This window comes from Neodiprion virginianus, chromosome 4 (genome assembly GCF_021901495.1).
Source record: "Neodiprion virginianus isolate iyNeoVirg1 chromosome 4, iyNeoVirg1.1, whole genome shotgun sequence".
Classification (NCBI taxonomy): Eukaryota; Metazoa; Arthropoda; class Insecta; order Hymenoptera; family Diprionidae; genus Neodiprion; species Neodiprion virginianus.
Genome location: NC_060880.1, coordinates 6,431,508 through 6,454,564, shown reverse-complemented (window position 1 = coordinate 6,454,564; position 23,057 = coordinate 6,431,508). Strand labels below are relative to the sequence as shown.

The window sequence follows — 23,057 nt, the reverse complement described above, 5'->3', positions numbered from 1 at the left end:
AGGAAAGTAGACGACATCGTTCCTTGTTGCGTGCTGAAAAAAATTGTTTGACAAACTTGCGCGGTTTTACTAAAAAAAAAAAAAACTAACAGTCTTGTCGAAAATTCATTCCATTTAAGAATGGAATTATGCGTTAGCGGTAACAATATCGGAAGAAATATAGACTTCAAGTGAGAGTTGGTGAGAATATCGAACGCTTTACGATGAGATAAAAATTGAAAAAAAAAAAAAAAAATCAATCGTAATATAGTTGATAAGATGATTCTTTTTTCATAATAATAATAATAATGCCAACGAGTTGTTGATAAATTGTTTGAACAAAAATTTGTGCAGCAAATCTATAGTGAATTTTTTGTATTTCATGTAATATGAATTCATTGATGCTTCTGAGTACCTATGAATTTTTTTCGGAATTTTCGACGATTTTCAATAATTCCGTTTGCCAAAATTTTCTAACGCTCTATTTACGAAACTATTCGTTCCATGCCTCTGAAACTTTTTCGGTATAATGAGGCATCCGCATACGTTAAACCTATCAGGTATTCAAAAAAAAAAAAAACAATGAATTCATTTTACTTGAAATGAAAAAATGTCACCAGAGATTTGTTTAAGCAATTTATTAACAACTTTTCTTCAATTTTCGAACGGTTTCGCAGGAGTTGAGTATTCAAACGCAACGGCTTTACATTCCTGCTTTATCACGTCCAACCGAACTTCCAGAGAATCCTGACTGCGACCGTCCAACATCAGCTCTGCTACTCTATACCTCTCTATCTTCACCTAACGATAAGTAACGATAACGGGTACATTGTATACCAGGTCCATCCTCTCCTGAAACCACATAACTTGTATTTATAGCGATATCGTTGAGGAAAAACGCCGATATAAAAAAATTTAGATCGGCTCTTCAGTGTACTGAAATTGAGCGACAGTCCTGCACGTTAAGGTTGTCGACTCCTGCATTCACGGACGGTACTTTAGCGTCTCCTATTGTTCGACAGTTGAGCAAATAGATTGTGAGCCTGGTGCGGACAGACTGCGGCCTTTAGCAATTGTCCCGGCGATAAGGTGACGGAGCTTTAGGTGTCGCCTCTCTTCTTGTACTCTTCGTTCCTTTCGAGTAGTGCACGCGTTGTTGAAGCTCATCAACCGTCGTAGCGAGAGATAGAAAGGAACTCTGACTAACAAAGTTCCCGAGGGTAGATCATCACTCCTACTGCAGTTGCCGAGGCGCTGTCGTATAACTCGCAATTTCACGCACGCTGAAAGAAATTTTATTGCAATATTTCCTTTTTCCCGTACACAAGAGTACAATAAAAAATATAGCATTTTAGGGACAATCGCGGTAAGTTCGTGAAAAGTACAATAGTGAGTAACGAAATGCACGACATTTATAACAATGTTTCGAAGATCATACGGTAATTCTTGCTTGTCAAGATAATATTAATATGTATAGAAATATTGTAATGTCCCGTTATTATAAGAATGTTTATAAATATTGCAATAATATTTCTTTCAGTGCAGTTCACACAACGGAGAATAATCTCTCTGGTTACGCTCACTGCCTTGTTTTTAATGGCGCTGTGTCCGATTGATCGATCAATCGGCAGCTTCGATTAATCGTTTTTCCAATTCATCGATTAAACGACTATATCGATTTGTGTATCGATCGAACTGCTGAATTGTTAAACAACGATTAATCGAAATCGTCGATTGATCGATTGATCGGGATACCGATCGACCGAAACGAAAAAACGGTCAATCGAAAAACTCGATTAATCACACAGCACGTGGTTTTAAACATTGAGAAAGGTTTCGTTTGTCGTAGTAACTAGAAAAATTGAGTAAAACAGGTATCGTTAAAGACAAAAGATTTTACGATTAGAATGTTAGAAATTTTCTAACTTTGCTGATTTTGATTCCGTTTTAATGTTTTCGGGCTTATTTTCACTCATCGATTAGCTTTTCGGTACGAATACAGTTATTTGATATTCGTTAACTATTTCCACCTTTATTATTATTTTTTTTTATTTTTCTATACCGTAACTGAAAAATACCGTTTCGAGTAGAGAGTGAAAATTAGTTTTTTACACGCAAACGTATAAGACGTATAATATCCTACTACACTTTTTCGATACAGTTACTAGTAATATATATATTTTACTCACTGTTTTTTTTTTTTTTTTGCACAGCGATGAAGTGACATCAGCGAGTTATTTAAGAGCAAAAATTTATCCGGTAAATATCTACACGATACAGATTATTGTTGGAATGGTCATAAAATTTAGTGTTTACAACTATGATTACACTGAATACTGTACAATTGCGCTAGACTTTCTTGCGATTCCGGTCATATTTAAACGACCATAAAAGTTGGTTGGATATGCCTTGAAAAGTTCACAGAGCCGGAAAAAGTTGCATTAAGTTTTATAGTCGTGCGGTTCTTTATAAACTACAACAATTGGAATTCTTCCCTCACGTTTTTGTCAGTTTTTTTTTTTATTCATTTACTTTTTTCTACTTCCTTTCACAAGCATTCGTAATTATACAACGCGATGCGTTTCAAAAATGAAGCGAGACAGACAGAGAGAGAGAAAGAGAGAGACGAAAAATGGTGTTGAAAAAAAAAAAAAAAAAAAAAAAAAAATTAAAAACCGTTTAAACGTACGAATAGAGAAGGTGCGTTACAAAGTTAAAACGGCCGTTGAGAGTTTAAAGGGGAATGAATCAAGGATGAAGGAAAAGGTCAGCATTGCGCTGTGCACGCGAGTAGAAGAGGAGAATAATTAGACTCGGTTAAACGCCGTGCATACGTATAAATGTACACCAGGGTGATGGTATAAGGGAGGGAAAAAGAGGAAAAACAGGTGCTCCGAGACGCGCGAACATCCACGAGATGTCGAGATGTAGGTGAAGCGTGGCGGGGAATACGGGGTACAGAATAGCTGGCAATGAGTCGTAAATAGTCTCGTTTTCTTATACATATATATATATATATATATATATATATATATATATATATATATATATATATATATATATATATATATCTTAATATATATAAATCTCGTGTCACGATGTTTGTCCTCAATGGACTCCTAAACCACTTAACCGATTATAATAAAATACGCACACCATGTGCAGTTCGATCCAACTTGAGAGATAGGATAGTTTAAATCTCAAATTATAGTCGCAATTTTAATTTATTGCTAATTATTTGTCTGTTATTATTCGACAGTCACAATTATCTGTTAACTCCGAATGATTCTAACAGATGTCGATACCTTTCGACTGGGTTGAGTAAGTAATCAATAGATGGCGCTGCTATGGTAAATCTACGAACGTGTCATATAAGCTACACTAGCAACCCATCCCGGCTTCGCACGGGCATATAATAATATAATAAAAGAAAATACACAATGTTTACAGTGAGTTTCTAGAAAAATAACATTTATATTATTACTTAATATTATTATATGCTCGTGCGAAGCCGGGATGGGCTGCTAGTATATATATATATTTGTAACACCATCTGTACGGACAGTGTGTGACTCTACAGCAGGTACGGACTTTCGTTGCTTTTTCATTTCTTTTCTCTTGAAATTATTTATACATATTTATACGCGTGTGTGTGTAAAACAAGCACAAATTATCGATGCACGCGTCATTTATTTATTTATTTATTTTTTTTTTTTTCACACATGCTGGATGCCGTAAGAATGATAAAATGTAATCGATTATTTTTCCACGGGATTGGTTTTTAGGTTTTTTTACTCGCGCGAGAACGACGCAATGAGATATGAATTTTTATGTGATTAGAGTATCAATTACTATCATTCTCTTATTTACCTTTTTTTTTTTTTACCAAGTACCTATTTGGTGTAATAAGTTAAAGATGAATGAATATTTTTTGACACGAAATTGAAAAATATTTCTAATTAAACTGTAAAATGTCTACAAATCTTTCCGCCATTACGACTACGTATTAAAATTACGAAACTTTGGTTTCAAACGCTACGTTTAAGAAAGAAAAAAAACAACCACGATTTAATCGATTAATCGATTAATTTTTACCGATTCGATCGAGTCGTGTTCGATCATTATTTTTGGCTCAAACAATCGAGTAGAATCTGTACAAACAACGAAAGCTTGGATGTCGATGCTTCGTATGAAATCGTTTGGAAATTGTTCAGAATCCAGCAGATTCATTCGATTTTACGCTACGATGGCTTGTTTTATTCGGAAATATTTATTGTCTGTTATGAATTTACTGAAACAATTCTTATTAAATTTTTCCACATTACACCGATATTGCTGACGATCAACAAATAAAATGACAATAACATTGAACTGAATACTATAATAAAGAAAGAAAAAAAAATTGGTTCGTCAACTGCAGAGTGAAATCCAACAAATTTACTAAATTTTTAACAATTTTCAAAAAATCCGAAACGAGGGTTCGATGTATAAAGTTTAGTTTATATAATTCTAGGGTTTTGTATTTTTGTTTATTTTGCAGTAGTAATGGTCATGAGGTATAATAATGGTTAATACGGTTATACGATCCTAAATCATGAAAGTAGGGCAACCTTTTAGATATCCAAGACAAACGTTGCGGGTATAACACGGTTATCTTGAAACATTATGAGCATTCATTATCGCCCATCGTGCAGAGTTGGTTTATCAAATATTTGTTTTATTCAATTTTTAAACATTTTTTTTTTTTGGGCTCACATAGTATTACAATTTAGAATAATAAAGCACTGAGGTAAAAAAATGTCTGATCTAATATATATATCTATATTTAGCATATTAGATCAGAGATTTTCCGGTTCCATTATGCGGCGATTTTTTGTCACAATCAATTTTTTTTTTTTTTTCCCCATCAACTTCACAATGCAACCGATCTGGAAATGTTCCGAGTGAAAAATAAAAGTTTTGAGAATTTTTTAAGAATTCTTAGACCGTTTAAAGAATGTTTTAGTTGATCAAAAAAATTAAGTGTAAAAAAAAAAAAACAAAAAAAAAAAACAAAATCAACCCCTCACAGATTTTTGAGAATTTTTCAATACGTCTCTTTTAAAGTCCATCTCAATATTTACAAATAATCAACCAATTGAATAAAAAGAGTGTGAAAAATTTAGGGGGTACCGTTTCGGAGTTGGGAAAATTGCTGAAAGAAATTTCGTAAAAAAAAAAGTTCAAAACTATGAGAATCGGACGTTCGTTGAGTACTCGCGTAACGTCTCGCGTTAAAAAAAAAAAAAAAATGGCAAAAATTTACAAATTTTTTTCAAACAATGTGCAGAAGTGGTTTGAAAATCTGTGGAGGAAATGAAAATAAATTTTTTTTTTTTTAAAGTACTTTAAAAGAAAAAAAAAAAAATCCAATCGAGGACTACGTTATCGTATCAAGTTTCTAAGTTTGTTTGTAAAGTGGGATTATAGATGAAATACCTTGTAGGCGCGCCTCATTGATCATGTGGCATGTAGGTCATATACCCACGGAGCGACAGTAACTTGCACACTCAAACGGAGACGAGACTGTATGTTTAAGTTACACCTGCAGGCGGTGGATAACCTCTACGCAATACAAGTAACAGAGGGAATGAAGCCAGATTATAAGCTGCGGAGGTCTACACTCGGTATACCTGTACTTCTATAGGCTGGCTAGACTTTCGTGATGCGTTTTGCGGATACTTTTTTGTAGGTACGTTAACCCTTTCAGTCACAGTGGGATGCTCGGCGTCCCATCTGAAAAATTTCAGGTGAGAATATCTTTGGCACGAATCATCGAGTCGGGAATAATATTAGGCCACTCTTTCAGAAGTATATATATATATGTATATATAAATTATATGAACTCAGATTTGCGATGTGCGATCCCAAAAACCCCCGAGTAACAAGTTTTGGCCAGAATCATGGAAACTTTATAGTTGTTTTTTTCTTTTTTTTTTACATTCTACGTCCGCGATATTGCATCCGGCATTTTGGATTTAGAAATGATTAAATTCAGACTTCAGATTCGTGACCAGCTACCCGAAAAACCCCCAAGTGACAAATTTTGGCCTGAATGATGGAATTTTTATAGTTGTTATTTTCGTTTTTACATCCGCCATCTTGGATTCAGAAATTATCAAATTCCAACTCCAGATTTGTGATCAGTTACCCCAAAAACCCCCAAGTCACAAGTTTTGGTCAGAATCATGTAATTTTGATTGCTGTTTTTTTTTCCATTTTACGTCCGCCATATTGGATCTGCCATCTTGGATTTAGAAATTATCGACGTCCAACTTCAGATTCGTCATCAGCTAATCCAGAAATTCCCGAGTAACAAATTTTGGTCAGAATCATAGAATTTTTATAATTGTTTTTTTTCGATTTTACGTCCGCCATGCTGGGTCCGCCATCTTGGATTCAGAAATTATCAAATTCCAACTTCAGATTAGTGATCAGCTACCCCAAAAACCCCCAAGTAACAAGTTTTGGTCAGAATCATGTAATATAGATTGCTGTTTTTTTTCCATTTTACGTCCGCCATATTGGATCCGCCATCTTGGATTTAGAAACGATCAACTTCAGACTTCAGATTCGTGATCAGCTACCCGAAAAACCCCCAAGTAACAAGTTTTGGTCAGAATCATCGAATTTTTATAGTTGTTTTTTTTTTTTCGATTTTACATCCGCCATCTTGGATTTGGAAATTATGATCGTCTAACTTCAGATTCGCGATCAGCTAATCCAAAAACCGTGGAGTAAGAAAATTCAGGCCAAAATGTGGAGTTGCAAAATGTGCAACCGAAAGGGTTAATATACCGCTGAAGTTTCAAGTGTAATGGATACTAGTGCATATTTAGTACGTGTGTGCGTGCGGATTGCAAAGCAGTCGAAAGGTGGGCGAGGAGCGCAGAGGTTGATGCCCGCGTTCATATGTACATATCTACATACCTTCAACTCTGCAATACACCTTGTACGTATACCTATACACACTTTAACACCTTTGCGCGTACAGGTATTACGTACATACATGTATGCATACCTTACTTACCGTTTCGCGGCCGTCGCGATGCCGCCGGATCCGATTGATTCTGCGATTCAACCTTTTACTCTACACTCTAAAGCCGTGCCACGCAGCGACCCTCCAGTCGTCAGCGAAAGTTGAGAAAAGTTGAGAAAAGTTGAGAAAAATCGACATGAATAAGTTGGTAAAGTTATTGTGACGATAAACGGTTTGGAAAGTAATTATTTTACAGTTGTAGGAATGTCTGAAATTCATTAAATCGCAATAAGGCAAAATGTAATTAATATCTTGAAAACTTGACTACTTCAAACTTTCAAAATAGTAACCCAAATGTTTCGTTATACGTCAAAGTGATTGACTTCAGTCTCCTCATTTTTGCCCCGTCTCTTTAACAAAGTCAACGACAAAGACAAATCATTTCTACCCTGTTTTTATAGACACGGTCGACACGGTGAAATTATCTGTTTATTTAATTTATCGAATATGGTGAAAGGAAATATAGTTGTTTTAGGTTAAGGAATAGAATCGGTTGATAACGTGAGACGGAATAATTTGGCGAAATAATAATTTCGGTTACTTCGTACCCTAGAGTTTTTTCTGATGTCAATTTGTTATTATCTATGAGTTCGGAAATCGGTAGCATTAAATTATAAAAATTACAAAACTTGTAATTATTTTCGCTTTTTACCAAGAATCATGTACTTTTTTTTACTCTGAATATGGACCTTCTTCTCTCACCGAGATTTCAGATTATCCTTTTCAGTGCATTTTAAAAGTATCCGAAAAATTTCATTCAATGTCGATTGAATTGAAATTTATCACCCTGACTATGATTGCAAATTTGATCTTTTTTTCTTTTCTTTTCCTTTGCGTGAAAAAACGAACAAAAAACGTCCGTTTGAACAGCTTGTAACAGGTTTTAAACTTGAGGAATTATTTTTCCTTTCATTTCGTTTGTTTATAACTACTCAATTTCTGGATTAATTTTATTTATATAGTTGTTAGCGTATAGCGCTAACATCCGGTTCTTAGAATTTTTCTAACACGAATAAATCATTGATGATGAATATATGTAGTAACACATTGTCGAAGGGAGTACACCAAGGAAATTTGAACGTTCATTATTATTCTTCTATAGATTGTAGAGTTGAAAAGAATTTTATTTTCTGTCTAAATAATTGTATTCGCGTTTTACAAATAAAGAATACGCTTTTTCTCCAATTTATCTAATGAAATTGGTTGAATGAATAGAAGAGAATGAAAAACGATCAATTTTACCGTTGAAAATGAGAATAAAAAATTATCGTTATATAACACACGTTAGTTGGACAAAAACAAAGAAAGAAATCTTGTAAGCTTTTGAAGTCGAAACTGTTTCCTGCAAGTTAGGAAATTTCGTAAAATTTCAGTATTTTGACTCGGAATAAAATCGGTTTAAAAAAACGTGAGTCCAGTTTAGAATGAAAATAATAATCCGGTTTAAAAAATCGCGTACATTATATTCAAAATATTCTCGAACAAATGAACAAATAATAATGACAAAATATTGCGAGTGATCGAAATGAAAAATATTTCAATCCTGAAAATTTTACTTGAAGTTTGGAAAATCTGTACAGCGTTTGTTCGAACTTGTAAATTAATTATCGCAGGGTGTCTCGCTGTCAGGGAAATCTAGAAAATCGAAAATTGTCATGGAATTTTCATGCGTTTGGAATACCGGGAAATGTCAGGGAATTTGATACGTCATTGACGGTGTATAGACAACCCGTAATATCGAGTATCGTGCGTTTCCGCTGATCGCAGTAATCCTGCGATAAATCCTCGCGAATTTATTATCACTCGGTAATTTTTTTATCGTCCGTTTGCCGTTTCGCTGGCGAATATTCGGACAGAGCGGCGACTGGCCGCCGCGGATTTTCGTTCTCGAAAGTAGGCCGCAGAAGACACGGGATGGCATACAATAATAGCGGTTGCAAGCAAGACCGACAGACACGGCAGCAGTCCGAGAGAAGGCGATACTTTACGTCAGACGATTCGCTATTAATAAAACTACGCTGCTTCTCCCCTGATACTTCTTCTCTCTCCTTTGGATTTTCACAAATATATACAGATTAACATCCGTCCGAATTTTAACGCTGGTGCTGCTACCAGTTGCTAAGAAAAATCTTCGATCGTCGGATCTGCTCGAGATTCAATATTTCGAACTTAAAATAGTATATTGTGTAATAAGTAGGCAAACTCGGTATTTTCGGGCCGAGCGTAAGTTTGCTGTGAGCAAAATTATTTAACACTTTGAAGCATGCGTACGTTTTTACTTGCAGTCAAATACCTTCAAACTGGGTATGCGAGGGTTCTCCAGGTCGATGATTTTAAAAATTCGGTCAGATCTGAGAAATTGTCAATATTAAAAATGGTCGATCTAATATCAGCGAATAAGATCGATTTTTATATTTTCAGTATTTCAGGATCCAACATCTTGAATTTTGAAATTCCGACGTCAAATTCGTTTTCAACGACCCCGAAAACTCCTGGGTGATAAATTTGAAGCGAATCGGATCAATTTTTATATTTTCAGTCCGCCATATTGGATCCGCCATCTTGAATTTTGAAATTCCGACGTCAAATTCGTTTTCAACGACCCCGAAAACTCCTGGGTGACAAATTTGAAGCGAATTGGATCAATTTTTATATTTTCAGTCCGCCATATTGGATCCGCCATCTTGAATTTTGAAATTCCGACGTCAAATTCGTTTTCAACGACCCCGAAAACTCCTGGGTGACAAATTTGAAGCGAATTGGATCAATTTTTTGATATTTTCAGTCCGCCATATTGGATCCGCCATCTCGAATTTTGAAATTCCGACGTCAAATTCGTTTTCAACGACCACGAAAACCCATGAGCGACAAATTTGAAGCGAATCGGATGAATTTTTGTATTTTGAGTCCGCCATATTGGATCCACCATCTTGAATATTGAAATTCTGACGTCGGACTCGTTTTTAAAACCCAAAATCACTGAGTTCCACTTTTCTAGTCGCCATAATCTTCCGACAATTACATTTATTCTGTAAAAACAGGCATTTTCTACACTTTGTTCATTTATAGCGCTGAATTTTACTGAACGTTTAAAAATCCTGCACGATAATCTGTACCCGAATATCGTTTAATTTGTTTGTTTTGTTTTCGTCCCCTTCACACATGTAAATTAATTATTATTGATAATTAAATCAGATCAAATTATTTAGATCATTAAAAATATTCTTCGCATCTTTATTATACAAACCTACGTTTTCTAATTAATTTTTTATACTTCAATTTGTACCGACTAAAATCAAATATTACAGAGAATATCGTTTCATCATTCGAAAGAGTTGAAATTTTGTATCATACGAATCGTGTAAAAATTGTTTTTTCTTCAAATTACAAACACAAAAACCAATTTCATCAAAATTTATTCTAAACCCGCACAAATTAGACATATTTTATTCCAAGTGAAATATTTTTACGATTTTGATGAAGATCAGTAGACACATTCTGTATCTAGAATAAAAGCTAATTGACTGTAAAAATGATTGGATCTAAATAACGTGAAACAATATCGAACAGTCATCGTTTGTTTTTTGATTTTTTTTATTCACGTTTTTACAAATCTGTGATAAAATTTCTGCCGTCAATTCGACCAGAGATGTTACCTTTTTTTGCGTGTAATGAAGATAAAAATGAAAAAGAAAAATAAAAAGAAAATTCCATATCCATATGCCATGAATAATTTTTCTTCTTCGTTACGCGAATCGAATTTAAGATGATGATTATAACTGCCTATCGAAGTTTCGTTGCGCGCGGTTGGTATTCCGTACAAATTACGAGGAACGAGTAACGGTATCGAGACGTGTTATTGCGACAAGAGTATAGAATCCTCCGTTGAAAACTCCATTCTCGGCCTAAGACACACGCACTTGCGTCCCGTATAAATTCCGAGTCTCTCTCTCTCTCTCTCTCTCTCATTCTCTGTCTTTTCATCTTAATCCCATTCAGCCTCCGACAGGCGGCATCGCCTTTTCGACATTTTCCGATTTTCCGATTTTCCAATAGCGATGTAGAAAGCGATTAGACGCTTGCGCTAATTCTTTTATCATAAAGAGGTCATTCGGTCAATTTTTTGACTCGGTCATGCGAATAAAGTTCATTTTATAAAGTCACATTTCAATTCTCGCCGCGGGATCAAAGTTCCATTACGCGAAAGTTTTCAACAACACGGTCACTTTAATATCTTACACAATTTAATATTTTTCTATTCGATTGAGGGAAAAAGCTCCAAGGATTACGGTTTTTATCAATGTAATTTATTTATTTTCGTTTTATTCGGCATCCCGGCAAACGTTAAAAAATAATGATATTCCTCCGGTTTATTGCTTGATTACAGTTTTTCAATTGATGTAAAAAGTTTGCGATTTTAGCTTCTAACAGTTTTCGTTATTTTTTTTCTTCAGCAGGTTCGTTGTTGAGAATTAATTGTATTATTTTATTATTAAATTTACCTCCAGGCAATCGTACGCTGAGTATATTTATGTATGAAATCAGTGTCTTCGCGAGCCGAGAATCATTTCGGTTAATCATATCCTGAAAATGAGAGTAGAATAATAAAAAAACTTTCGATAAGAAGAGAAAAATAATTTATCATTTCAAATCAGTTTAAAATTGTGCAAAAATCTTGTAAATTCTTTTCATTCCATTCTACGATAATTCGTTTTATTGCCGACAATTATTTCCCGCGATTCCAGAACAACGTATTTCTTCTTTTCATCACGTCGTCGCGATCTTCCAGCAGTTTTCCAGATTAATTTTGATCAATACTGAAAAACAAACCTGTTTCAGTAAGTAAATGAGAGAAAAACACCGAAATAACCTGAAATAAAAAATCGACGCCTAAGCTTTTATTAATAATTTTCGTACTCAATTGAAAATCACCGCTCATGTTTAAAAATAACATTAATTGAAAGAATAATTAACACGCGGCTATGACTGTCGAAAAATTGTACAATATTTATTTTCAATTATAATTCGTATCAAATAAATTTCGATAAATGCGTGGTAAATTTTACCTCTGAGCGAATGATCTCACAGTTATAAATCCTTGCAGCATAAATCTGTGCTGATCATATTTTTATTTAATTTTTTTATCTATCAATATGTACTCCTAAAATTGATCGTTCCCTGTAAATATACTTTTATCTTTCAATTTTCTTTCACCGTACGATTAATATCATACGATTATCATGCTCTAACGGTACATATAATGAATATTTGCTCATCTTCTTTTCCTTATTCTTCTTCTTCTTCTTCTTCTTCTTCTTCTTCTTCTTCTTCTTCTTCTTCCTGTAGGATTTTATAATAGTTACGTTACGGGTATTTAGGAAGAGCGAGCAGACAGGCACTGCAGCATAAAAGGTGTGTCTCGGTGTTCCACGTCCTTGCACTTCCACTCGTGAGTGCATCAACGCGAATGAATTAATACCCTTGAATAACAGGTAAAATGGGCAGGTAGAATATGCACACATGCCGCGCATGGTTCACTTATTTCCTAATCGAGGAATAGAAATGACAAATCTATCGTGGCAATCATAAATTGCTCCAACGCCTAATAATCGCTTGTAAAAAAAATTCTTCTTACTTATTATTTTACGATCGAATTTTTTCTGCAGTCCTAATCGAACCAACCGAAACGATTATTTTGTATAATTTTCTGCGCATTATTTACGCGTCATTTGATTTTTATATCCTTTGATTTATTTTTTTTTTTCCGTCAAAATCGTGAGCAAACGACGATTTTAGTCACATTTCTTTCCACCGAGGAATTAGATAAACGGATTGTAACATAATTTTCACCAAAAAAAAAAATAAATATTATCCATACCTTAACTGTTCGAACGAATAATAAATGGAAATTTTGTTGTTGGCAGGAAAATTGTGTATACCTTTGAAAAGTAAATTGATTGTAATTTTTTTTCTTTTTCTTAACTTTTTTTTTTCGTTACAGCAGATAAACAGTAATGTTGAAGATATAATTTTCTATACGAGATTTATGCGTATTGAGCAAAAGAATTTTCTGTGCATGGTGGAGGTATTTTTATTTTTATTTTATTTATTTATTTCTTTTGCTTTAACAAAATACTCGCATATTTGACCTTGTTAATTATTATTTTTCTGTTTGTTTGTTTTTTCGACGAAATCCTTTCATCCATTGCGAATTCGAATTTGTAAATCTGTCTCTTAACTTGATTTGCCTCGGATCCGGTTAGCTTGTCGGAACGAGACTCGACTGGTTACCGTTTTGAGTTTATCGTACTCGTTATAAAATCGAGGCTTCGATGTGCAGCCATAACGAGTATAAAATGCGTCTTCTCTATAAACTTATAGACAACTATTTAGCAGCGAACGTTGCGGTCTATCAGGTCGTAAAAATGAAGCGGCAGTATATTAAAATGGTCTAAATAGATGGAGAAAAATACGGAATCTATGAATATTGATATTTACGTGTATTGAGGATGAAGTTAGGAGAACAGAATGAACAGTTTTATAAAAATATCCAGAAATGTTACTTGCGCCAATGATGCGACGGATAGAAATGAAGTAACGTATTTACTGTGATTGAAATGAATCCGAACAAATTCGAATGACGTAAGCTAAGGTATAAACGATTTGAGAAAATGTTTTATAATCAGAACTTTTTTGTAATCTGATTCTAATGCTTCTGGACTTTTTTTTCTATGCTATAAAGATCTCCGGAATCGTTTGAGAAAAAAAATGTTTCAAAATTTTCAGACAATCGGTGAAAGACTTACCAGCACTGAAAATGAGCTGAAAAAACGTTATAATCACATGAAAACCATCAGAGCCTGATGATTTTTAACGCATTGATTATAAAATCTGCTTCTGTTAAATATCTTTGGTTAATTATTTAATTAATATAAGCAATGAGAGGATGTGCGTAAAAAACTGAATTTTATACACAATTTGTTTCCCTTCTGCATAATCTTTTCTCCTTAGGTGGAAATATGTATTTGTAGCGGATCGGTCGAACGAATGATATAAAATTTTGTGACTTGTGAGTCAGCGCGATTCTGGTTTTATTTAAGACTCGTCCCACGTACCGTGTGCAATTAACTTGGGGGAAAGAGAGGCATATTATGTACCCACCTTTTATCGATTCATACTGACATTTGGGGTGGAAAATTTTACTCTGCGAAAAAGTTTTCGTCGAGAAAAAGAAAAAATTTCTCAATAAATATTTGCACAGAGATCGTTTGAAAGTTTTTATTATGACAGGCATAAAAATATTGCGAATATTCAAGCTTACGGAGAATGTAATTAGCAATAAATTTGCAGGGAGCTTTTTTCCGCTTTCTTTGCTCTTATCAAAATTTCTTTCTTTTGGCGTCTTGTCGCTGCTATCAAACGCAATGCGGATGTCACTTGGAATATTTCGACAAAAGGCACTTTTGCACGCAAATATAAATCGTGTAAACACTTGACGCGGTGATCGAGACTCCCAATCACTCGCCATTTCCGAATACATATCGCTTTCCTCTAGCGTATCTCCTGATATGGTGATACCGGCGAATCGCTTCGAAACAACTCGAAAAATCACGCACGCGCCTTTTTCTCTCGCCCACGAACTTTTGCGCCAAGAGTCGCCCACTCGTTCATTCTTCGACCCAAAACCTGCCCGTTAACCGAACGTCTTGTCTTTATTTACAAAAGCTTATTGCGCTTTGGCCACATTTTAATCTCCTCGTTGAGATTTTATTAAGGTACGATTCATTCCCTGGGACGTTACTGGAATTGAATTAGAGTTTTTCTTCTTACAAAGATCCAGGTGACTGTTATTATTGTTATTAAGATTAACATATGTAGTACGGTATTAATATTGTCACAATTTTTTATGTTATTAAAATTTGCCACTATAATTATACTCGGTAATAATTTATTATAACTGAATATAATTAGGACTTATTTGACGGTAATATTAAATTTTCACTAGCTCGAAGTGAAAGAGCTTTAACGAATATTATATCGAAACGCGAAAACTTCGCAGCAGCTTACCAGGTCAGAATACAAAGAAATTGAAATTCCGTTACAAATGCGAAGTTGAAACAAAAGCTTTCGGTTTCTTACTTTGTTCGTTTCTTGTTTAACGTTTGAATTCGACGATAATTAAATGTGAATCGATGATTATTTTTCATTGCAGTTTCTTCAAAATTTGGGAAAGGTAGACCGGACAGCTGACGACATCTTCGATGAACATTTACAAAACTTCACAAGACAGCAGAATGCGGCCAACAGGCTTCAAAAAGAGTTCAACAATTACATTAGGTGTATCAGAGGTAATTATAATCTCTAAAAATAATCTCCTTCACTCAACTCAACCGATGAATACTTGGATAATTGTAAAACAAGGATGACTGGAATCCAACAAAATTATCTGGATCAAGTTCGATTTGAGAAAATCTGTATATTATTTCATCTGTTTTTTGGAAACTGTGTATCATTTTTCTGGCATTTCATGATCAATATTAGTATAATTGAAAAAGTCAGCCGAGTCAATCTAACGTCAAGTTTATCATTGAAAGTATTTTTTTTCATCAACTGGCACAAGATGGATTCGTTCTGCCTTCATCGAATGAAAAATGAGCATTTTTGCAATGAAATTCCGCTAATTTGAGTGAAGATGATGGATTGCTGGAATATTCTCACATTTTTCTGCCCGTTTTGCGACGTAATCCGTCGATGTACGCATCTTTTTACATGTACAAATAACAGAGAAACTTACTGTACTGTGTAATATTGCAGAAAATTCATCGATAGAAAAGTTTCGGCGCACTTTCACTTTCCGTTGCTTATTATTATACGTGTTACAGTCCAAGCGTATTGCATGTATTATCTAGCCTTGTGTAATATTGTGACTTTACAGCGTCATTCGTCAAATTGAGTTACGTAGTTGAAAAATGACAGTGTCAGTTTTTAAGCTTTACAGTGGTCATATGAATACCGTCCATTGAAATTAACTACACGTGCGCTGAAGCTTCTTTTTATACCACAATTTCCGACTGTTAGATATATTTCTATCTCGCCTATTAATCTGTCTATCTATTCGTCTAACTACCGGTCTATCTAGTTATCTGTCTACCGAGTTACCTATCTATCTATCATATAGGATATCTGTTTGTCTATCTAGTTATCTGTCTACCTAGTTACCTATCTATCTACCCGGATATCCGTTTGTCTACCTAGTTATCTGTCTATCTATGTATCGTCCACGGAATATTACTTACGTGATAAATTATTTTAAGAACGAGGGCATCCTTGTTTGTATTTTTATTCAACACTTGCCTGTAAATCGGCGGATGGTTCGGGACGATGGATGGTAAACGGAATATGTACGATCTGAGCGAAGAATTTGAAATTACTTGTTAAAAACTTCCGCGGTAAAGCGTACGCGAAGAAAAAAATCCCTGATTTATTTTTCCCTTCTCCGTTTCGTTACTTCTTCGTATTTATAATCAACAATATTTTCATCTTATTGTCATTTGAGCCACGGCTTTGGCATATTATATACTTATCTCATCATGCGTAACGCTTCCACCTCGACGATACTTTTCCATTATTATTAGGCAATTTTAGCTGACGCCATTATCCGATGTATCAATAGCGTTGAAACACGTAACAATAATAACTATGAGAAGTTTGAAAGCAGATGAAAATTTTTTTGAAATCGATTCGAACAATCTTAACATTTTTTTTAAATTTAACCGTCTCTTTACAACGTTCAGGTTTCAGCTTTAATTGAGTAATTATTGCAAATGTTGAATTTTTTTTTCTTCTCTCTTGACAAGAAAAGAAAGAGATGTATAAATATTTTGAAGCGATGCGATTGTAATTGAATAATTGAGTATCTTTTCGAATGAATTTCAGCGGTACAGGCGGCTTCAAAAACGCTCATGGATTCCTTGAATGAAATCTATGAGAGCCAGTGGACCGGACACGATCTTCTGTACGTTCAGGCACAGAATATGGACATGCTGTGGCAGGATTTCACTCATAAATTGGCCGATCAAGTCCTTGTCCCCCTCAACACATACCAAAGCCAGTTTCCTGAGATGAGGGTACATTACACACAGTAATTTTTACAATTATTTCATTTCATTGCTCATAACTTTCGAATTATAGTATGTCGTCAATACTGCATCCATTATTATAGAGGTTACGCTGACTACCAAAGTAGTAAATTAATTGGATAATTCGGGGTGACTTTGATTACAGATAGTGTTTTTACTTTTTTCAGAAAAAAATAGACAAGAGAGGACGTAAGCTTGTCGACTACGATGGACAGAGACATAGCTTCCAGTCGTTACAAGGCAATCCGAAGAAACGGGACGAGCTTAAAGTTTCGCGAGGCAAAGAACAATTGGATGAAGCTAAACGAACTTACGAACAGCTGAATTCAGAACTTCATGACGAATTGCCTGCGCTATACGACTCCCGTGTTCTTTTCTTGGTTACTAATCTGCAGACTCTTTTCGCCGCCGAGCAAGTATTTCATGCTGAGACAGCCAAGGTGAGTACAAATGAGGAGAAATATTGTACGATTAATCATTAGGTTTAAAATCAAAGAATTAAAATGAATTTTACGTCGATAACCTTCTTGTAATTGTTACTCATAAGTTTTACATCTTGTTTCAGGTCTATTCTGAGCTTGAAGCAATAGTAGACAAATTAGCCAACGAAAGTCAGCGAGGATCTTATACATTGAAGAAAAACTCTGAGTCGCAATCGCCAAAATCGCCAAACGCTAATTCGTCGTAAGTTTGATTTCTACTTTACCGAATAACGTCTGTTATAACTAATTTTCTTCACATATAGTCCAACTAATTTCATCAAGTCATAATACGAAAGCTCCTTCCTATTTTTTTCAACTATAGACTCGAATATTTCTCAATGGTAGATGATCATCGAGGTCCAAGTATAACGTTATCTGTTTCAGATTGATAATCAACACGCAACCAGCGCAGAATAATATATCAGCAGGTACGTGATCGTTTAGCATAAATCTGATTACAAATCTACTTGAAAATATGTTTTGAGTGAAAATAAGATGTTTTTTTTATCTTTGTTTCGTTTTGTTTTCCTGGTAAAGACATTAATAATAATTAACATTTGCTTTTGAGAAATTGTGGCTGAAGTCAGAAAAAAAAAAAACAAACACGACTACTAAAGAACCAGCAATTTGCTCTTTTATGTGGCGAGAAATGACATTATCCAGGGTTTGAAGCTTGGTTTGAGTGTGGCACTTGTCGTGTTTTACAGTATTGGGCGAGACGACTGTCGCTGCTGGAGATACTTCACCTACTACTCAAATAAACGGCAATGCTAACAGCAACGCTAACAGCAATGCTAACTCCTTAAATAACAAAGATGGCCCTCCTGAAAGCCCGCCAATCAAGCCTGTCCAACCAGTTGAGGAGTTATATGATATCCCAATTGGTGAGCTATACATGTAGTTAAAACCACTCGGGTACCAAAAAGTTCTACTGTCTATTGTAAGCACACACCGTATTCGAGTACACAGCAATAGTGCAAGAAGATTAGTACGTATTCACTTCGTTAATCGTAAGAAAAATACAGATTTAAATCGCAGACAATAATTATAGTGATATGGATAACAATTTAGCATCTTTCAAATTTATTCATCTAGTCTTTTTCTTTAATTGCCGATGATCAGTAAACTAAAGTGAGTTTTGGAAAGTTTGAATCTTCGTTCATGCTATCAATTTTTTCCGTTATTCTGAATCTTAAAGTTTCGCAGACAATAATCGTGAACTTAGCGAGCTTTACTCTTTTCATTCATTGAAGTCAACGCATAATAGTTACCTTAAAATCTTCAACATATTCTATATCTAAACTGCATGTAACTCGATGAAAAGTATCAGGATCGGAGACTCTGGAAATTTATTAATTTCATTTGTGATAATTATGCCTCCTAGTTCGGTAAATTATTTTCTAGCATAAAATTCACGTGAATTTGACTTTCGAGGGTGTTTATCGTATCAAATTATATGGTATGTGTAGTCTACCCATAAATAGCAAATTCAGAGTGTAGAATTTGAGGTTCAAAAAGCACTGGAAGACCTTCACTGTGTCCAGATGCAATTCTTACAAAGTAACCAGGGAGCAGGATATTTAATATACACGCAAAATTGGTTAATGAAAATGACTGAATTGTAGCTTACCATGGCAGAAAAATTGTTGCTTTCAAGTGTTTGTATGTTGATAATTTTTTTCTGTGAAATGTTGGAAAGTTTTGGAGTTCATTCTACGTATGTATATACATTATATATGAGTTGGAATGTGTGAATTTAATGGTGTGACCGTACCAAGTAGCTTTTCTGAATACTCAAATTATTGGCACATTTTTTGCACTTCATTTATCCGAATTCTGGTCTCAAGGCGAGAAGTCATGAGATATATAATAAAACAGAAATGCACGCTTTAGTTGAAATTCGATCAAATAAATGTCAGATTCATGAAAGGAGGTGCTTTTCTAGAATATCCGCTTTAGTATTCAATGTAGGATACATGCCTATGTAAACTAGATAAACACCATTAAATTCTGTCTGTCAATTGTGCATGGACTTGTTGAGAGAGAGAGAAAGAGAAAGAGAGAGAGAAAGAGGAAAAAAAAGAACTGTTTATAAATATCAATGTCAGCAGGCCCAGCACTAATGACAGCAATTGAATCATTTTAGACGTGGAATATCAAAATGGTACCAATTTATCTATAGGGGCGACAACAGACAACTTGCCACCCGGTGTTTTGTACAGGGTGAAAGCAACTTACAAGTACACGCGTGAAGATGTGGACGAATTGTCGTTCGACGTTGGGGAGATCATTCGTGTTATCGAGTATGAAGACCCCGAGGAACAGGTTTGTCTTATTTTTCATTCTTCTAATTTCAACCAGCCAAAGAATTTTGAATTCAACTCCAAAAAAGTTGTTTCACTTGCAGTTAGGTAACCAAATCCGATGAACAGAAATAATTTTTTACCCATTATATTGAGAGCAATCACTATTTTTACGTTATCAATATATTTCTGTCGGTACGAATGATGAAGGTACAAAATTCTGTACTGAAATATTGATGGTTCACCGTTACATATAACTATTGGTTGCGAATTGAACTATTTGAAAATAAAATATATCCCGTTTGTCTGCCGTGACGAATGTGTAAATTTGAAATCGTTTTTGCTCTTATCTTTTCTCGAAACACAGGAGGAAGGGTGGTTAATGGGTGTGAAGGAAGGATCTACTGAGAAGGGCATGTTCCCAGCAAACTTCACAAAACCACTGTGAGGGCGGTAGGACTACCCATTTTACCACTGCAACGCTCATGAAAACAGCCTATTCTACTGTAAACTAGTTGAAGAAGAAGAGGAAAAAGAAAAGTAGAAGAGTAGAAGAAGTAGAAAAAGAAAATGAAGACGAAGAAAGAAAAGTAAAAATCGAACCGTCAACTGGAGGTGTAATTTCAAATTTTTGTGAAAAAATCAAGTTGAGGTGATAGAGAGAGAAGATAACGACGTGGTAATGCTGGTGGGCTCTGCGGAATATCAATCGACCCAAAGTGCCTTAACCCAGCTATTGTCTGTGCCAACCAACATTCACTGCTCGTAGTAATGTGTTTTTTTTTTCTGTTTCTGTTTTTTTCAATTCGACCATTGAACGCTATCACTAATAATAATCAAATCAGATATTTAATTAATTAAATAATAACAATAATAATGATGATGATGATGATGATGATGATGATGATGATGATGATGATGATGATGATGATAATGATAATAATAATAATAATACAATACAATACAACTACACGCAATATTATAATACAAAGAAAAAATTTATCTTTATTAAATTAATTATTATTATTTTATTAAATTGTACATAGAATTTATAAATCTTAAGGCTATTGAACGAACCAACTTTATTGTGGGGCTTGGAAAGAAATCGTCGGTAAAACAATTTTGTAATGGTCATATTTTTGAAATCGTATAGAATCTTCTTTTGAATCTCAACTCTGTCAGTGGTGCAGGATATTGCCAAATTTTACGGTCCAATCATTCTTCTTGAAATCAAAGATAACGATTATACATACATTTGTTATATTTTTACCAACTTGAGACTTATGTACATACAAATAGATCCCAGCACGGAGACGTCGATTTTATCGATAAATTGACCAATGAAGTATTTGCGTCGGACTGCGAAAAGCAATTCTTCCATTACCATCTTAGTTATTTGCTGTTTGCTATAACGCATTTTCGTTTTTATGTTTTTACGTTTGATCATTTTATCCATATGTATTATATGAATCTATATCAAAGACACATTTTGGTCAGACATAAGAAGGCACTTTTCAACTCCCAAAGGGATCTATTGAGTATTCGTATACATATATTTCGTTAGCATTTTACTATGAATTACATACCCGATGTACGTATGTGTATATATATACATATATGTAAACATATATACATACACGCAAACACACACACTTCTATCATAAAAATATATCTCTTTATACAATTTAGCAGAAATAATCGAAGATTTGTTGCAATGAAGAGAAAAGGAAAGAAAAAAATTATTTCTGCCGATATAGAGTTATTCACGTAGCCGATAGAACAAAATATGATAATAATAATAATGGTCCAACTTTTCAAACCTTCTTCTTCTAACGTCGGTGAATACTCATCATTAATATTGTCGATCTGCCGAATCATCAATAAAATCCGTGTAATAAATCATAACGATAATAGTAATATATATACAATATCATATAAACATGAGAATAATCTTAGGATACTGCTTATATCAGCTTCGGCGTAGCTGCGTGTCGTTTTATTTTATTAAGTTGATCTGAAGAAACTGAATATATACATATAAGGAAGTTGGATTGTTCTTTTATAAATTAAAACAAAAATAAAATAAAACTGTTTATAGTTATAGGATTGGTCCATTGTGACACTGCAACAATCACTTTAAAATCCCTTATCGTATACGGTTTTGAAATCGCGCTACGTTTTTGAAAACGCTGAATCTCATGCAGACACATTGGCCGTTCTGTCGTTTAATTCAAACTCTGATGTCGAATCTCCATTATTTCTTGTTCTGGATAACTTTAACCTTCCTCAGTTGAATTTCTTAGTACCACAACAAATAAGAAAATGATAAGTCAGCTACACTGGGTTTGACTTAAATTAGAATCTTCTACTTCTCTGCTCCTACTCCCATTTTGCCAGAAAGAAATCTTCCGACGATCAAGTAATTCAATATTTACCTTATCGCTGTTGTAATATACAGTGATAGTGTATCAGTCCATGATTTGCATTTAATAGAATTTAAAGTTTCTAATAAATTAACACTAATGCGGTTAATGTGCCTGGTTGTTATGTGGCGATCAAGACCTCTGGAATGCATACATACATACATACACACATACATACATGGACACATACAAAAATTGCTGATTACGAGTTACCTTTGTCTCTGTTGCGTCTAGTGTAGCAATGGAACAATCCTCATTGTTATGTCATTTGTCATTTTTATGTCATGTTGTTTAATTTTACTCTGAAGCCATAAGTCATATCTTCATAACCTTATGATAAAAATAACATTATAACAATAATTATAACGTCTCTATCGTTTTTTAATTGCCATACCCCACTCCCACGTATTATTCAAACTCTCTGTAAACAGATATCGTTGGGAAAACCATTGTATGTTTATCTAGATTGGTCTAATACGCCTGGCTTCTTGTTTGGCAATTCAAGACTACATCGAAGACACTTGTATCATGACGATTCGAGTTCAGTATGTAAAAATATAATATTTACTCTTTATTAAGTTATTCCATTTCACCGCTAACTCTTGATTCCGAATTCTGTGGCTTTGTTACTGTAGCAAATTGTGACTACTGGA

At 34.4% G+C, this 23,057-nt stretch overlaps 1 protein-coding gene across 5 annotated transcripts in view; it reads left to right on the top strand.

Annotated features, from left to right (window-relative positions):
* The window catches only part of LOC124303449 (amphiphysin), a 41,926-nt gene extending 19,152 nt beyond the window's left edge, over positions 1 to 22,774 (top strand). The window contains exons 1-9 of one of the 5 annotated variants that reach the window (XM_046760650.1): positions 6,902 to 6,970; positions 15,270 to 15,405; positions 16,994 to 17,184; positions 17,364 to 17,636; positions 17,762 to 17,880; positions 18,063 to 18,106; positions 18,386 to 18,562; positions 19,825 to 20,003; positions 20,349 to 22,774. In XM_046760650.1, the coding sequence (XP_046616606.1) occupies positions 6,917 to 6,970; positions 15,270 to 15,405; positions 16,994 to 17,184; positions 17,364 to 17,636; positions 17,762 to 17,880; positions 18,063 to 18,106; positions 18,386 to 18,562; positions 19,825 to 20,003; positions 20,349 to 20,429 (1,254 nt within the window). In that variant the 5' untranslated portion in view covers positions 6,902 to 6,916 and the 3' untranslated portion in view covers positions 20,430 to 22,774. Of the gene's footprint in view, positions 1 to 6,901; positions 6,971 to 15,269; positions 15,406 to 16,993; positions 17,185 to 17,363; positions 17,637 to 17,761; positions 17,881 to 18,062; positions 18,107 to 18,385; positions 18,563 to 19,824; positions 20,004 to 20,348 lie in introns of those variants that run through there. The other 4 variants (XM_046760652.1, XM_046760649.1, XM_046760654.1 and 1 more) reach the window with 4 other exon arrangements.
* Positions 22,775 to 23,057: the final 283 nt, after the last annotated feature.